Genomic DNA, 13,700 nt, shown 5'->3' on the forward strand with positions numbered 1-13,700 from the left:
GCGTGAGAGGTTGGTTCCTAGTCAAGGAGCTAAGCTCCTTTCTGGCTCTGCCCTTTAGTACCCGTGACTCCTGGAGGGGCGGGGGGAGTTCCTGAGCTTTTCAGAGAATGAACCCACTCAACAGAAGAGGAGGGGCGAATGAGACAAGAGGAGCTGAAGTTATGTTAAATGCCTGCATTGGGTTGAACCAAATGCACTTGCTAATAGCCAAGTGTTCCTGATTTACCAAAATGCAATTGTAGTTCAACTAATACACGCCAGCCTCCTGTCACGATGCAGAGACCATGTACAGGTGTGAGTGGGCTGAGGCACCTGGCAAGGCTGAGGGCAACAAAGGAAGGGTGGGTGGAAATCTGCTCAGAGACACCAGAGCTGCCCGGCCACAGTGGCCGCAGACTGTCGCTAGGAGCCACAGCTTGGGTTTGAAGCCACACTTAGCTAGTTAGCAGCTCTGTGAGCCAAGGCAAGGGGCTCCATGCCTGCTTATCAGGCCTTTGTTACTCTCTCCCCTAAAACCTGCCGGCCGAAGTCCCCAGTGCCCTCCACATGGCCAAACCCACAGCCAAGGCCCAGGCTCATCTTAGCCTACGCGGCCAGACATCCTACACAAAGCTATCTCCATAGGGCTCCTGGATCTCTTTCATTTCTTCATTTCATTTCTTCCAAATGTCCTTCACAGACCCTGTTCAGCTCCTGCCTCTCAGGGTTGGAGTACCCCCACTCCCCCTCCTCTGGTCCATCCACATCCACTCCTCGGGTCCTCGTTCAGCCCCAGGCATCCGATGGGTTCTACAACGCTGATGGTTCCCTGTATCTCCCACTCCCTCCTCAACTCAGTAGGCAGATGCCATCCACTCGGTTCCAACTCAGGACAGAAGGACCCACTGCCTGGTCCCCAGCCATCCTCACAATTGCTGTGTGAGCCCATTACTGCACCCAGTGTCAATCCATCTCTTTTGGGCTCCTCCTCTTTTTCATGGGTCCCCCTCCTCCACTAGAGGTGATGTCCGTTTCCAGGGACTGGCCCTTCCCCCTGACTTGCCAGAGTACGACAGCTGTCTGCCTGCCTGGGATGTGGAAGGGGCGGATTCCATTTCGCAGGCACACACTTCGATGGCGCCCACCTCTTGCATTCTAATTTCAGTAAGTGGCCCCACCATTGATCTGCCCACCCCCCTACCCAGGTTAATTTAAAAAAAAATTAATTCAGTAGCAAATTCTATCAGCTGTATTATCAAGACGTGTTAGCGTATTATGAAACTGATCCTTCCCACCCATCTCTTCCCCGTCCACCAAGTCTGCGTCTCCGCCGTCTTCGGCCTAGGATACTGCAGAAGCCACCTGGCCGGCTCTCTTATTCACACAGCTAACCGACGCAAAACAACACAACCAAACAACTCGCTGCCGTTGAGGCTGATCCTGACTTAGGGCACCCCTTGGGGCTTTCCAGGCCCTACATCTTTACGGGCGCAGGAAAGACTCATCTCTGTCCCTTGGAATGGCGGCTGGGTTCCCATTGCTGGCCTTGGGGCTCGCAGCCTCACCCACCAGTCAGCTCCTCAGCCTGCCCCCTGGCTCCTCACACGGGGCACAGTGTCGGGCCTCAGTCCTATGCAACCGCCTCACCTAGCACTCTGCCCCGGCACACAGCACCCACCACCCTGACCTCCTTACTCTCCCGCGTGCTCCTCCAGCCGTCTCAGGGCAGGGCTCTGCGATGTGCTGGCTCTTCCTTCTGCTGCTCCGTCCTCCACCTCCACAGGCAGGTCTCCTCAAGGGTCCTTCCTGAGCTCGGTCTAAAGCCACTGCTCTCTAAATCCCTCCCCCATCCGTCCGCGTCATTGACGCCGTAGCCTGCCACATGACGTCCCCCGGGGCCTCAGGGCTCCTCTGTCGGTCTGTGCGATCTCCTCCTCTGCCCACTAGAACAGACGGCCCCTGAAGGCAGACGCCTTTACTTCACCTCCTGCCTTTGACCTCGGCCCCAGAGCAGTGCCTGACGTGAGGGGAGGGAGAAACGTGCTCAAAAACAAAGGAGTGAATGCATCTTGGAATGGGTGCCCTCGGGAACATCGCCTCCTACAATGAACATGACCCCCGGGGGCACTGGCAGCAGTGGGCTCCCTCGGCCAAGGCCAAGGCTGATGAGGCAGCCGGTGGTCTGACACCACGATGTAACCCCCTGATGTGAGCATGATCAAGGATTCCCGACCCCCCACCCCCCCACCCCCGCCTTATTTTTAAAGTTGGGAGGACACAACAGTGTGAGTAGGGAGAGGGGTGGGGTGTCTTGGAGCCGAGTAGCTAGCTGGCCACAGCAGGGTGGTCTTCTCGTTAAGATGCTTGGAGCAGGCTGATGGAGTGACTGTGGACAGTTCCAGCCCTGCTCCGGGGGCAGAGGGAAGCCCGCCAGGCAGTCACCATGCCAGGCCATTCCCTCCCCTAGTGGACAGGGACCTGGTTTCCCAGGCAGGTAGCTACAGAAGGACAGCAGTCTGAAGAACCCCACCCCCAAATGGCGGAGCTTGGAAATTCCATAATGGCTCTTCCTCGGGGCCAGAAGTTCTCGGTGTATTTCAATTCCTGGACCCCTCTGAGAAGAAGAGGCTCTAGCACACCCCACCCCCACCCCACACAGTGTTTCCCCATCACTGCAGAGGGTGCCGACACCCCCTGGGCGCTCTCGGGTCAGTGGGGCAGCCTTAGGGAGTAAGGAGAGCAGAGAGGATGGGCACCAGCGCCGCTCAGTGGACCACAGGAGGTTGAACTGGTGCTGCAGGGCAGCCGGGGCAGTTAGCACCATCATTCTTTCGTGTTTGCCAGGAGGTACCTCTCCAGGGAGAAAGAAAGCGAAATGTGACAAGAAGTCCCCCGGCCATGCAGGACACTAACGCATCCCCAGGTGTAGTAACAGGGAAAAGAGGGGGTGACGGTGGACAGGCTGCCCCCCTTTTCCCTCCAGAACAGACAAAACCACCTGCAACCTGGTGAACCCTGGAGGGGTGGCCCATCATCCCTGCGGGGCCTCTCTTCCTCCCTCAGAATGTGTAGCCTGGGGCCAAGCCCCGCAAAGGCCTCTGGGAAGGGGGATCAATAACAAATGGTCATGAAGGTTCTTCGGGAGAGGGAGGGAACTGATCGGAAGAGGCAGAAGAAAACAAACCAAAAAGCCCCTTAAGTTTCCCAAGATTTTAAAAAGAGGGGGATAAAAAGAATCCGCAAAGGTTTTCTGCAGGGGGAAGGACATTTCATTTTGAAATAAAGTTGGGCTTTGAAGACAGCTGCTGTTTCTCAGAAAGGTGCTGACATTTTGCCGATAAGGAGAGGGAATCGTTCCCGCCTCTAGTCAGCCCTGGAACAGAGCTCAAGAAGGTGGGAGCGCACGCGCCACACAGACACACAGACAGCCGCATTAGCAGGCCCTGCGTCCTGCAATCAGCAGGGCTCTCAGGAGTGGCGGGCCTGTGAGGACCAGGCTGTGCACGGGGTCTGGGCCCCAGACACACGATTCATTGTGGCTGTTGTTTTTGACAAACAAGTCGGACTCTAACAGGCAGGTGGGAATGTGTACATGCATGCATGGGGTGGGGTGGGGTGGGGCGGCGACAGCTCAAGGGAGGACTGACTGGGACAAAGGAGTACTGCCCAGCAACCTCTCAACCACAGCCTCACAGGAGTGCCTCCCGCCCCTTCTGACCCACTGTTGCAGGGGTGCCTGGCCCCCCGCCCCCACCCCCCGCCAGCACCGGGCAGGCAGGTGCGTTTCATTTTCGTTTTCCAGATCAAACATGTAAAAAGGTCTTGTTGCTTTCTCCCACTCACTGCGCACCGCCGGCAGCCCTCACTCTCACGGTCAGGGGGTCAGGTTAGGGTATTCAGAGGGGGGACAGAGGCTCCTCTGCGTCTCAGAATGGCAGGGACACTTCTGAGCAGCACACTTGGCTGGCCAAGGAGACGCCTTACGTGGACTGCCACTTTCCAACGTGTGGCTCACTAGTGGTCATCCACCAGGCCCTCCCAGGGCAGTGACAATGGTTTCCCCGAGCCACCTTGTCAGACAGTTCCAGGCAAGGACGACTTGGCCCTGGGTGGGGGTGCTTCCCGGGGGCTCTGCCGGAGCGGGCAGGAAGGCTTCGGTCTCCACACCTGTGACGTGAGTGTGTGCCTTCAGAGCCTCCGGAAGTTCTTTCTGCGGAGAGTCTGTAACCCAGACTTCACGGAACAGAGAGGAGAGTCACAAGCACACTGCTGGCCTTTCTCGGGGACAGATCCAGAGTCCTCACGCTGGCTCTCCTCGCTCCTACCCAGGACGGAAACGCCACTGGGCCCTGGCGCCTGCCCTTCCTTCTCCCGAGCGCCCTCCCTCCTCTGGGGACTCAGGGTGGCTCTTCCTCCGCCACCAGCCCCGAGGCTCAGCCCTCTGCTCACCTTCTGAGGATGGCACCCCACAGGGGCCCCACTCGGTCCCTCCTCTCCACCAGCACGCTCAGGGACAGCTGGCCAGCATGGACGCTCCCTCCCTGCCTGCAACTTGTTATATACTTTTAAATCATCTTCCTGTGGGTGTGTCTTTTCTTCTCCTGCCTTGTGCCCTGGCTTTCCTGTCCAGCAAGGTCCGGTATGTCAGGGGTCAGGCCCGGGGAGGGCAACCCCTCCTCTGGGCAAGGCTGTGTGGGGTGACCCTGCAGAGCACCCTGTTCCTTCTGGGTCATTTGGCAAAGACAGTGTGGCATCCATGCAGTGAATGCCTTGGGTGGGTGGCGGTCTTCCTGAGGGACCCTCAGGCATGGAGGGCAGGGAAGGGCTGGGACACAGGGGCCCATGTGTGTGTGGTGTGGTGGTGATGGGTGGGCTCAACCTACCGTCCACGGTGACTTGGCAGGAGCACTCGGCCTGGCCAGCCCTGTTCTTGGCGACACACTTGTACAAGCCTCTGTCCTCGGGCAGGGCCTTCTCGATGGAGACGGAGCAGACAGGGCCTGGGGGCAGAAGAGAGACTTGGGTTGACCAGATGCAGGGCACCCAGGCCCTCCCCTGGAGGCACACAGATGGGTGTGGCTCACCCAGCAGCCTCTGGGAGCCCCAGAGACAGAGGCCCTGTGGGGATGAAGCCCCCTTTCCCACCAAAGCCAGGGCCCTTTCTGCTGATGGCCCATGGCCCCTTGTGTTCCTTCAGGGAGCCTTCTCAGGGGGACATGGTGGGGAGGCCCAGGAGCAGGGAGAGAGCCACGGATACCGTGGGGGAGCAGGACACAGGCTGGACAGAGGGAAGGAGCCAGACAGGTTACAGACTGTTTCAAACAGCGGCAGGTGGGAGGCTCTGCCCAGCCTGCTGCACACAACGCCTCTGGGACTACTTCTCGTAAACAGGAGGGCTGGAGCCCTTGTTCAGTGGGGGTGCTGCCTGTGGGAAGCTCTGGGAGGAGGCGATGGGGGTCTGAGCTGAAGAACCTGGACACACACAGGCACCGACCGGGTCTTCAGTGTGAGCCTCTGAGCCACTCAGTGAGGGCAGGGTGGGGGTGGGGGGGTTCTTTCCCCACAGACTCCCCGGTGAACCTTCTCTGGGCCGCAGCACAGCTGTTCTGGCTCGGCTGGAGGAAGAAGAGCCAGGCTGGGTGCCCATAGCCATCCGTGCTGCCCTTGGCCATGCCCAGCTCCTCATGCCAGGGCTGGCGACTTCTCTCTAAGGGGCGGGGGGTGGGGCAGGTTCCTGCCAGGTGTCAGGACCCTGCCTGCTAGGTCAAGCAGGAGGTCAGCAGTCTCCTAGTTCCTACCTTCAGATCCACCACCAAGCCCATACGTGGCACCCTGCCCCAGGCCACCCCGGGAACACCAAGAGGAGGGGCTCTCCAGAGGGTAGGGCCACAGGCACCCTGCTGACTATCCTGCTGATGGGAGCCACGGGCATCAGTCCACTTCTTCCCCCACCCCACCCCTCCTCACAAGAGCCCTGGGAGGTAGTGTACGCGTGGGGCAGCATGACAGGGATGCTGACAGGCCCATTCCCCACAGGGCCTCTGATCACTCACTACCACCTGACTCCCCCAGACAGGTCACAGGTCACAGGTCACAGACGGGACCACCCAATGCAGGTGATAGTCGGGAGAGGAAGGGTGCTCTTCGTTTGCTCTGCGGATCAGCCTCACCAGGAGAGAGACAGGAAAGCTACGACAGTGGCTTTTACTCTCTGCAACTCGGTGCTATGTTAGACACAGGAACCTGCACCCAATAAACCACCTGCGGGGCCGAGTGGCCCTGAGGCCCCATGCAGGACCCCACTCCGGGGGCACTGCGATCTCTTACGGACCCACCCCTGTGGGGTGACCTGGGAAGGCTGCACAGGAAGTGCAGGGGCAGTGAGCTCTTGCTAACGGAAGAGGAAGAGCTCAGGAGAGGCAGCCAAGGAGGGTTGTATGTGGAGGGGTGTCCTCCAGGCCACTGACGTGAACAGGCGGACACTACTGTGTCAGCACTAGCACCCTTGCTCCTTGGGGGAAGCCCCCCCGCCATGCTCCCTGTGTGAGTGGCGCTGGGCCGGGGCAGGGGAGCATCTGCAGGCTGTGGAGAAGGTCACCAGGAGTCCGACGGACCCTGCAGCAGTGAGTGGACGGGGTGTCAGGCCTTGGCCTGCCTTTCAGGCCGGTTGTCTCAAGAGGGAGAACTCAGGCCAAGGACAAGGGCCGTGGGATAAGCTCCTTCCAGAGAGAGTCTCCCTCCGTGGCAGTTACAGACCCTGTGTCAACCCGAGGGTATTAACAGTGAAGGGGTGGAGGCTAGCCTGTCAGTCAGCCTGACGATGCCTCCTTGTGGGCATGGCCTTCTCATGACCATTCTGGGAGCTTGCTCTCTTCCTCCCTGGAGGCAGGACACACATGCTCCCTGCTTCACGTGGAGCCACGCTGATGGCAGCCAGGGCCCTGGAGAGGCGCCCACTGCCATCCAACCCACAGGACTTTCGACCCACCGGCCTGTGATCTTTCTGCATTCAGCATCATTGCATGTGCTGAGTGAGTCTGAAGAGGAATTCATGGGCCAATATCGGACTCTGGGCTCACATTGGACTTATGGACTTGATCTGGACTGGCTGGGATATTTTACTGATGTGTAATTGCTTATTGCTATAAAGCTCTCTTCCCTATCTATGAGCATCGATGAATCTGATTCTCCAGTCAAGCTGGACTGACACACTGTCCATGTGAGAGGGCAGTGGGATGGTGAGATGATCTCTGTCCCTCAAACTCACTTAGCAGACACTGACCACCCCATCATGTGTGTGCCTGCTCCTCAGCTGGGCCCAGGACTCAGTAGAGACCCCCTCCCCCCTCCTAATAAACATCCTGTCCAAACCCGGTGTTTTCTTTCAGTTTGTCCCCAGCTGGCTTTTAGCCTTGGACCAACAGTGAGGAGAGCAATGAGGTTACTAGAGGAGGCCCATTTAGACCAAAGCCCCTCCCCTCCACACACCCCTCGCCAAGGGGCCAGGCAGCTTCCCACCTCCCCAACCCCCACCAAAACTAGGACCCCTGGCACAGGGCGTGGGCTGTGGGGAGGGCCACCAGGCAGCCTGGAGGCTCAGCCACCCCAGATGAAGCATCTGGCATTTCCTGTGGGATAGCTCATTCCTGACCTCTAGAAGACAAAACCCGTTTCCCAGGATTTTTTTTTAATGTTTTATTTTTCAAGAAGCCTCAGCTTGGTGGGGAATTTTGAGAGGGAGAGGACACTGGGGGATGGGAGAGGTCACACTAGAACCGGCAACCCAGTGAACAGCTCAGCTAGAACCTTCCAGGGCTGGAAGCCTCCCCTATCTCCCTTCTTTCCTGAGTGTGTGGGAAGGGGGTTGGGGAATGGGTGTGGTGGGGGGCAGTGACTTGAACCCCTAGAAGCTTGGAGGCAGCCCACTGACCTGGACCTCCGGGTTGTGCAGCTCCTCTCCAAGGCACCTCCCTGGGCAAGGTGCCTTCCTGTCCCCTCTCTATCCCCGGCCTCAGTGGTCTTCTGTGTGTCCCAGCCACCCTGAGCTAATCCTTCTTGAAGCGCTTCTCACAAGGCATGCTGTCTCCCACACTGGCTCTCTGGGGGCAGGGACCATGTCTGCTCCAAACGACTGCTTTCCCTGAGCCTGGAATGTAGTTGCAGTAGAATAAATATTTGCTATTCTGGGATTGACAACGGCCCACTTCGGTAGCAGGTGATCCAGTAGAATCCATGCAAGAAGAGGTCAGGAACCCTGACGGTAAACACAACGTCCTGATGGAAAAGATCATGTCGTTTCGAAATGGAGAAAGAATGTCTGGCTCACAAGGAACCCTGGTGTTGCTGTGGGTTGGGCATGGTGCTGCGAACCGCAAGGTGAGTGGTTCAAACCCACCAGTCAGCCCAGGGGAGCAACACGGGAGGCTGTCTACCCCCATGAAGACATAGTCTCTAACGCCCCACGGAAGGTCGTCATGAGCTGGGGTCAGTCTCAGGGCAAGGGACTTGGTGTTTGGGTTAGTTCTTCAAGGGGAGCATGTAGACCAGGGGTGGGGACCATCCAGGCCCATGACATCATCAACACCAGCTCATATCACACACCTCAACAAAGAGAGGCAGCTCCGGCCATTGCATGAGAGGTGAGTGAATGACATGTTTGGGATGATGTTATAAATAGCCAAATGGCCCTTGGGAGAGGAAAGGTTCCCCACCCCTGATGTAGATGAATAACAACTTGGCTAGGACAGTGCCTCCACAGTACATGCTGCCGCAGAGCCTTATGCTTTGGAAGATGAACTTATACTCGTTTGTGTGTGTGTGTGTGTGTGTGTATAAATAAATATCATTGACAAGATCCCAAACCAAAGGCCATTAAAAATGAATCGTCCGTTGACACCGTCGACAACAGCGATGCGTCCTCCTGATTAGAGTCTGAGCTGCTTGGCCATGGAGGGAAGGCTGGCTTGGAGACAGGAAATCAGGAGTAAAGACGAAAGGTCCTGGCAGGGAGGGTAACAGAATCCCAGCGCCCTGAGCCCCGTGGAGTTCTCCTTGTCTCTTGTAACACCTGCAGCCTTTCACCACATAGCTAAGGTGGAGGGGCCTGGGACACACACACAGCAGGGCTGTGTGGACAAGGTGCCTGTCTCCAGAGGGTGTGGCAGCCCCAGCCATGGCATCCAGAGTCCCATCTGCCTTACAGGTGTGTGTGTGGGTGGGTGGGGGAAGCGGGGCATGCAGGAACCGGTGCATGCCTCCAACATGTCTGCTTGCATGTCCAGGAACTGGCAATCAGTGCCGACTGACGGCAACCGCAGTCCATAGTTCCTCTCCGGCTCTCCTGGAGGCCCAGTGGGACGGATGTCCCCTATTCAGAGGGCCCTGGAGGCTGCAGTCTACAGGGAGCCCTGCCGGCACAGTGGTTACGCATTGGGCTGTTAGCCACCAGGTGAATAGTCAAAACCACTGGCCACTCTGCAGGAGAAAGATGAGAGGTTGTCTCCCCCCATAGAGAGTTATAGTTCTGGGAACCCGCAAGGGCGGTTCTATCCTGTCCTGTGGGTGGGAATCGGCTCGGGGGCAGTAAGTTTTTGATTTCTGCAGTCTACAGGCCATGCTCAGGCTATGGACATTAGCTAAGCACTGCAGAAACCTACGGACAGTCTCCACTAGCAAGAGGTGCCCCAAGAGACAGGCGATGGTGTGGAGGGAGGAGAGCATGCAGGTTTCTCTGGAGGAAGTGCATCTTGACCCGAGAACAGGAGATAGCATGGGGCTCCGAGGTGGATGCTCAGGAAGACACTCCACTCAGAGCAGGGGGATGGGGCAGGAAGGTGCTGGTAGGGTACTTTATCTTCTTCTATAAATCACTTAATTCCGTGTGTCCACCAAGGGCATCCCTGTGACCCCAGTTACCCGATGTTGACACACAGTGGTCTTCCACTTCGTCACCCTCTTTTCCCTCCCCATCACCTTCCGAGGTCCTTCTGAGGACAACCCTCTCCTTCCTTCTGGACCTGGCCATCTCCCCCTCTGTGTTCAGGGCTCCCTCGTAAGTCTGGGCCTCCTCACCTTTCCCCCGGCCTCTTCAGGAGCCCCTTACTGATCTCGAGAGTGCAGAGTTCATGAGGACCCCCAAACCCAGCTTTGTGTCCAGCACTGCTATTGTCCTCAGACACGAGTCCCGAGCACGACAGATGAGCTCAGGCCCCGCCTTCCTTCCCTCCTGCTGCTGGGCCTCTGCCTGCTGAGCCATGCCCGGCAGTCCCCTGCTGCCCTCCGCTCATCAAGGTCTGGCTCTCTCCCGATGGCCCGGCACACAGCCCTGACTTCGACTTGGGGGTAGGGGATGGGGGCGCTTGCTGGTCCTGACATCACCCGCCAGTGATTGGCCTGCACGGTCTTATCACTGTAAGCGTGTGTCCACCCAGACCTCTGGAGAGACGACTGGCTCTCCCCTCTCAGTCTGCCCCACGCCCTGCTTTGGGACCTGCGGAAGTGGCAGCCAGCCGGGCCTCAGGATGGGCTTTCTCCTGGGGTTGCTGCGAGAAGGCTTGGAGAGTAGTGAAGTGGTGGAGGAAGTGACAGACGGAAGGTTCTCACCTCGCGGCCGCTGAGTTCACTCCCCCTCAGTGACCGCCCCTCATAGGCTTGCCCAGACTGTCAAATCTTTATGGGAACAGAGACTGCATCTCTCTCCCACGGTGTGCCGGCTGCACCTGACCTGCGATCGATCTCTCAGTGAGCAGCCCAGCATCCTGACCCACAGCTCCGCCGTGGCTTCTTGGCTGGGAGGTAGGGCTGGTGTCTGGAGGCCAGGCACTCTCCTGCCATGTGGCAGGGAGGGAGAGGCCCGTCTCAGGGCCTGCTTCCTTCGTTCACTGAAAATAACAGACACTCGGCGAAGCAGGGGGCACCACTACCAGTCATCTAATCTTTGGACAACTGTTGGCAATGTTTAGGAATCGGTAGCCCTTAGCCTTTGCCTTTGATGAGCAAGGCCCTTTAGGAGCTTATCACTGAAGCTGCCACCAGCCTTCTGACACACCGCAGGGCACGCAGTGTTGAGTGCAGTTCTTCTAGCCGGAGTCTGTGTTCCCACTTCCACCAAGCAACCTTCTGCTGATGGGTTTGGGGAAGAGAAGGGGTGTGGGGAACACTGATAGGAGTCCGTGGTGAGTGACCGTTGACAGGGTTGAGGATGATGGCCAGCCACCCTGCCGGGTATAAACTGAACCATCTCAGAAGCAGGAAGGGGGCGAATCTCACAACCAGAAAGATAGAAGGGCCAGGAGTGGCATGTGCCCCCTGAAGCCTGGCACGTCTCAACGTAGGGAACCTCCTTGACCCAGGAGCCAGCGTTGGCGGCAGGGGAGCAGCAGCAAAATCAAGAGGCAGAACAGGAGACGGAGCGGTGAATTCCCCAGCCACAGGGCGAGGAAAGCTGAGTTTGCCTTCGGGCAGAGTCTGGCTTGTGAGAGCAGGTGCCCCAGGCACTTAATTGGAGGAGCTGGGTTTGCCGACCTACAGCGCTGGAGGTGAATGCCTTCAGGATGAGGCCTATGGTGAGTGGCATGCTCTTTGGGCATTTATTGGCAGCCCTAAAGGTTTAGTCACCTTGCCCGAGCAGGGCAATGGCCCACGGGCCATGTGGCAGAGGGGCCAAAGATCAGCAGAGGCTGCTTTGTTTGAACAATTATCTCCTGAACATCTGTAACCCGGTGGCTTCTGAAGACGCCCCAGAACCCTGAGTATTGCCTGTGGATAGTTTTGGGTGCCCTCACGATAAATTCTTGAACCCAGCTGAAAAGTAAGAGTGCGTGGGTGGCTGGGGTCCGACGGGAGGGCTGGAGGGTGGAAGCACGGGAGACCTCAGCCTCAGGAGTTTGCCGAGAGCAGTGCTGATGTAGAGTGAGAGTCAGACGTCACCCCCACGTGATTCTCTTTGACACGCACCACCCAGCATGCACTAAGACACACCAGGGCATAATAGTTCAGGTACTCTGTGTTCGAATCCCGGCCCTACTGCTGCTCACGGGCTGCGCATCTTTAAGGGTGCCACTCAACCTCTCCATTAAATGGTACAGATCGTACTTGCTGGACAGCCTAATGGAGCAAGATCGGCGAGATGCCTAAGACGGTGTCAGCCATGGAGCGCTCCACAGAACGCGTGCTACTGTCTTCAGAGTGAGATTTAAGAATAAGCCAGGCTCTCTTGGGGAGTGTGAATTGGGGCACCTCATGAAATCCCTCTCACCCCGCCCCCACCATGTTCTACATCCCATAATGGCCTTTTAATCATCATTTCTTTCTTTGGACCTAAACTGTCTCTTTGAGGGGCATCTCGTGGAGGGCACAGCCGGGGGAGCTGAGCCCTGGGGCCTTTCAAGCTCTGGGCAGAACAGAGCAGGCATGCTCAGGGACTTGGGGTCTGCCTGGGCGGCCGGGTCTCAGTCAGCTCAGGGTGCTCTGGAGAGCAGCGTGGATGGAGGGCTGCCCTCCATTACTTAGTTGAACAGGTTATGCTCCCATGACCACTTGTGGCTCTGGGTTTAACCCCCATGCAAGACCCCGAGTAGCAGCCTGGCCAGGGGCAGTGCCCTCCAGCCACCTCACAGGGCTGCAGCCACCATGGGCCTTAGCTGGTGCAGGATGGTGGAGCCCACCCACCATCCTCTCTGCAGAGACCCCGAGGGGAAACTTGGGAAATGCTTGTGAACCCACGTTTGGGGCCCATGTTACCAAGGACTCGCTCTTCAATTGGGAAGGCCCCATAAGGGGAGGCAGAGCAGACCCTGATGTCCACTTCCCTGGACCTCTCATGCTGTCTTGGTGACCCCCAGGCCCATCCCTGTGTGGACCTCAGAGGGGCTGAGCTGGCAGCCGCAGGGGGGTGGATGGGATGGCTAGCTAATCTGGGCGCACCCCAGGAGCAAGTTACTGTGTTGTCAGCACATTAGCAACAAGGGAAACATTTCCCCTCCCCCCTCCCCGCTTTCTCGATCCTGGCTAAGTTCCCCTTCACTCCAGCTGACAGCACGTAGATTCAAAAGGCTCGGCTGCTGTCCCTGCGCTCCCTGCTGTACTGAGTGAACAGAGACGTAGCTGTGAGCCGAGGGAGATGAGGGTCCCGAAGGCTCCAGAGCCTTATTCCAGCATTTCGGGAAGGGGGTGGGGTGGGGGGGCGGGAGGCGGCGGGTACATACACAGCAGGGAGGGGGGTGAGCCATTCTGGGGTCTCCGTTGGTTTGGATCTGACCAGGACCAGCCCACCGTGGGCAGAATGCCACTCCCGGGAGCTTCTTCGTACCCCACTCTCCTGAATCTCCAGGACCAGCGTCAAGCCCTGGCAGGACCCTATGCTGACCCGGATGAGCGAGCCCCCAGAGCCGGGTGTTGAAGTCTGCCCACCCTGCAAGCCCAGGGCTTGCAGAACTCCTCAAACCAAACGGAGGGTCCTCCAGGCCAGGTGCCCTCCCTGCCCCGCATGGCTCCCCCAGGTATAAACTCTCCCTCCAAGAACCCCAGACCCCCAAAGACCTCAGGCAGCAGGATCCAGAGCCCCCTCCTTCTTCCCACCAGCTAAGAATGTGAAATACCAACAAACAAAAGTCTCATCCAAATTAGGAAGCAAGCGCCGGGCCTGGGAGTGAGTGCCTGCCTGCCTGCCCGCCCGAGGAGGGACTGTTTGGGCTGGGCTGTTGGCTGTCCGGCTCGGTCTC

At 58.2% G+C, this 13,700-nt stretch overlaps 1 protein-coding gene across 4 annotated transcripts in view; it reads right to left on the reverse strand.

Annotated features, from left to right (window-relative positions):
- The window catches only part of MYLK (myosin light chain kinase), a 246,884-nt gene that overhangs the window by 80,785 nt on the left and 152,399 nt on the right, over positions 1-13,700 (reverse strand). For all 4 annotated transcript variants that reach the window (XM_045287510.1, XM_045287508.1, XM_045287511.1 and 1 more), the window contains one exon: positions 4,863-4,979. In XM_045287510.1, coding sequence (XP_045143445.1) covers positions 4,863-4,979 — 117 coding nt within the window. The remainder of the gene's footprint in view (positions 1-4,862; positions 4,980-13,700) is intronic.

The sequence above is a fragment of the Echinops telfairi genome, unplaced genomic scaffold (assembly GCF_000313985.2).
Source record: "Echinops telfairi isolate 266 unplaced genomic scaffold, ASM31398v2 ScPeMD7_17;HRSCAF=63, whole genome shotgun sequence".
Classification (NCBI taxonomy): domain Eukaryota; kingdom Metazoa; phylum Chordata; class Mammalia; order Afrosoricida; family Tenrecidae; genus Echinops; species Echinops telfairi.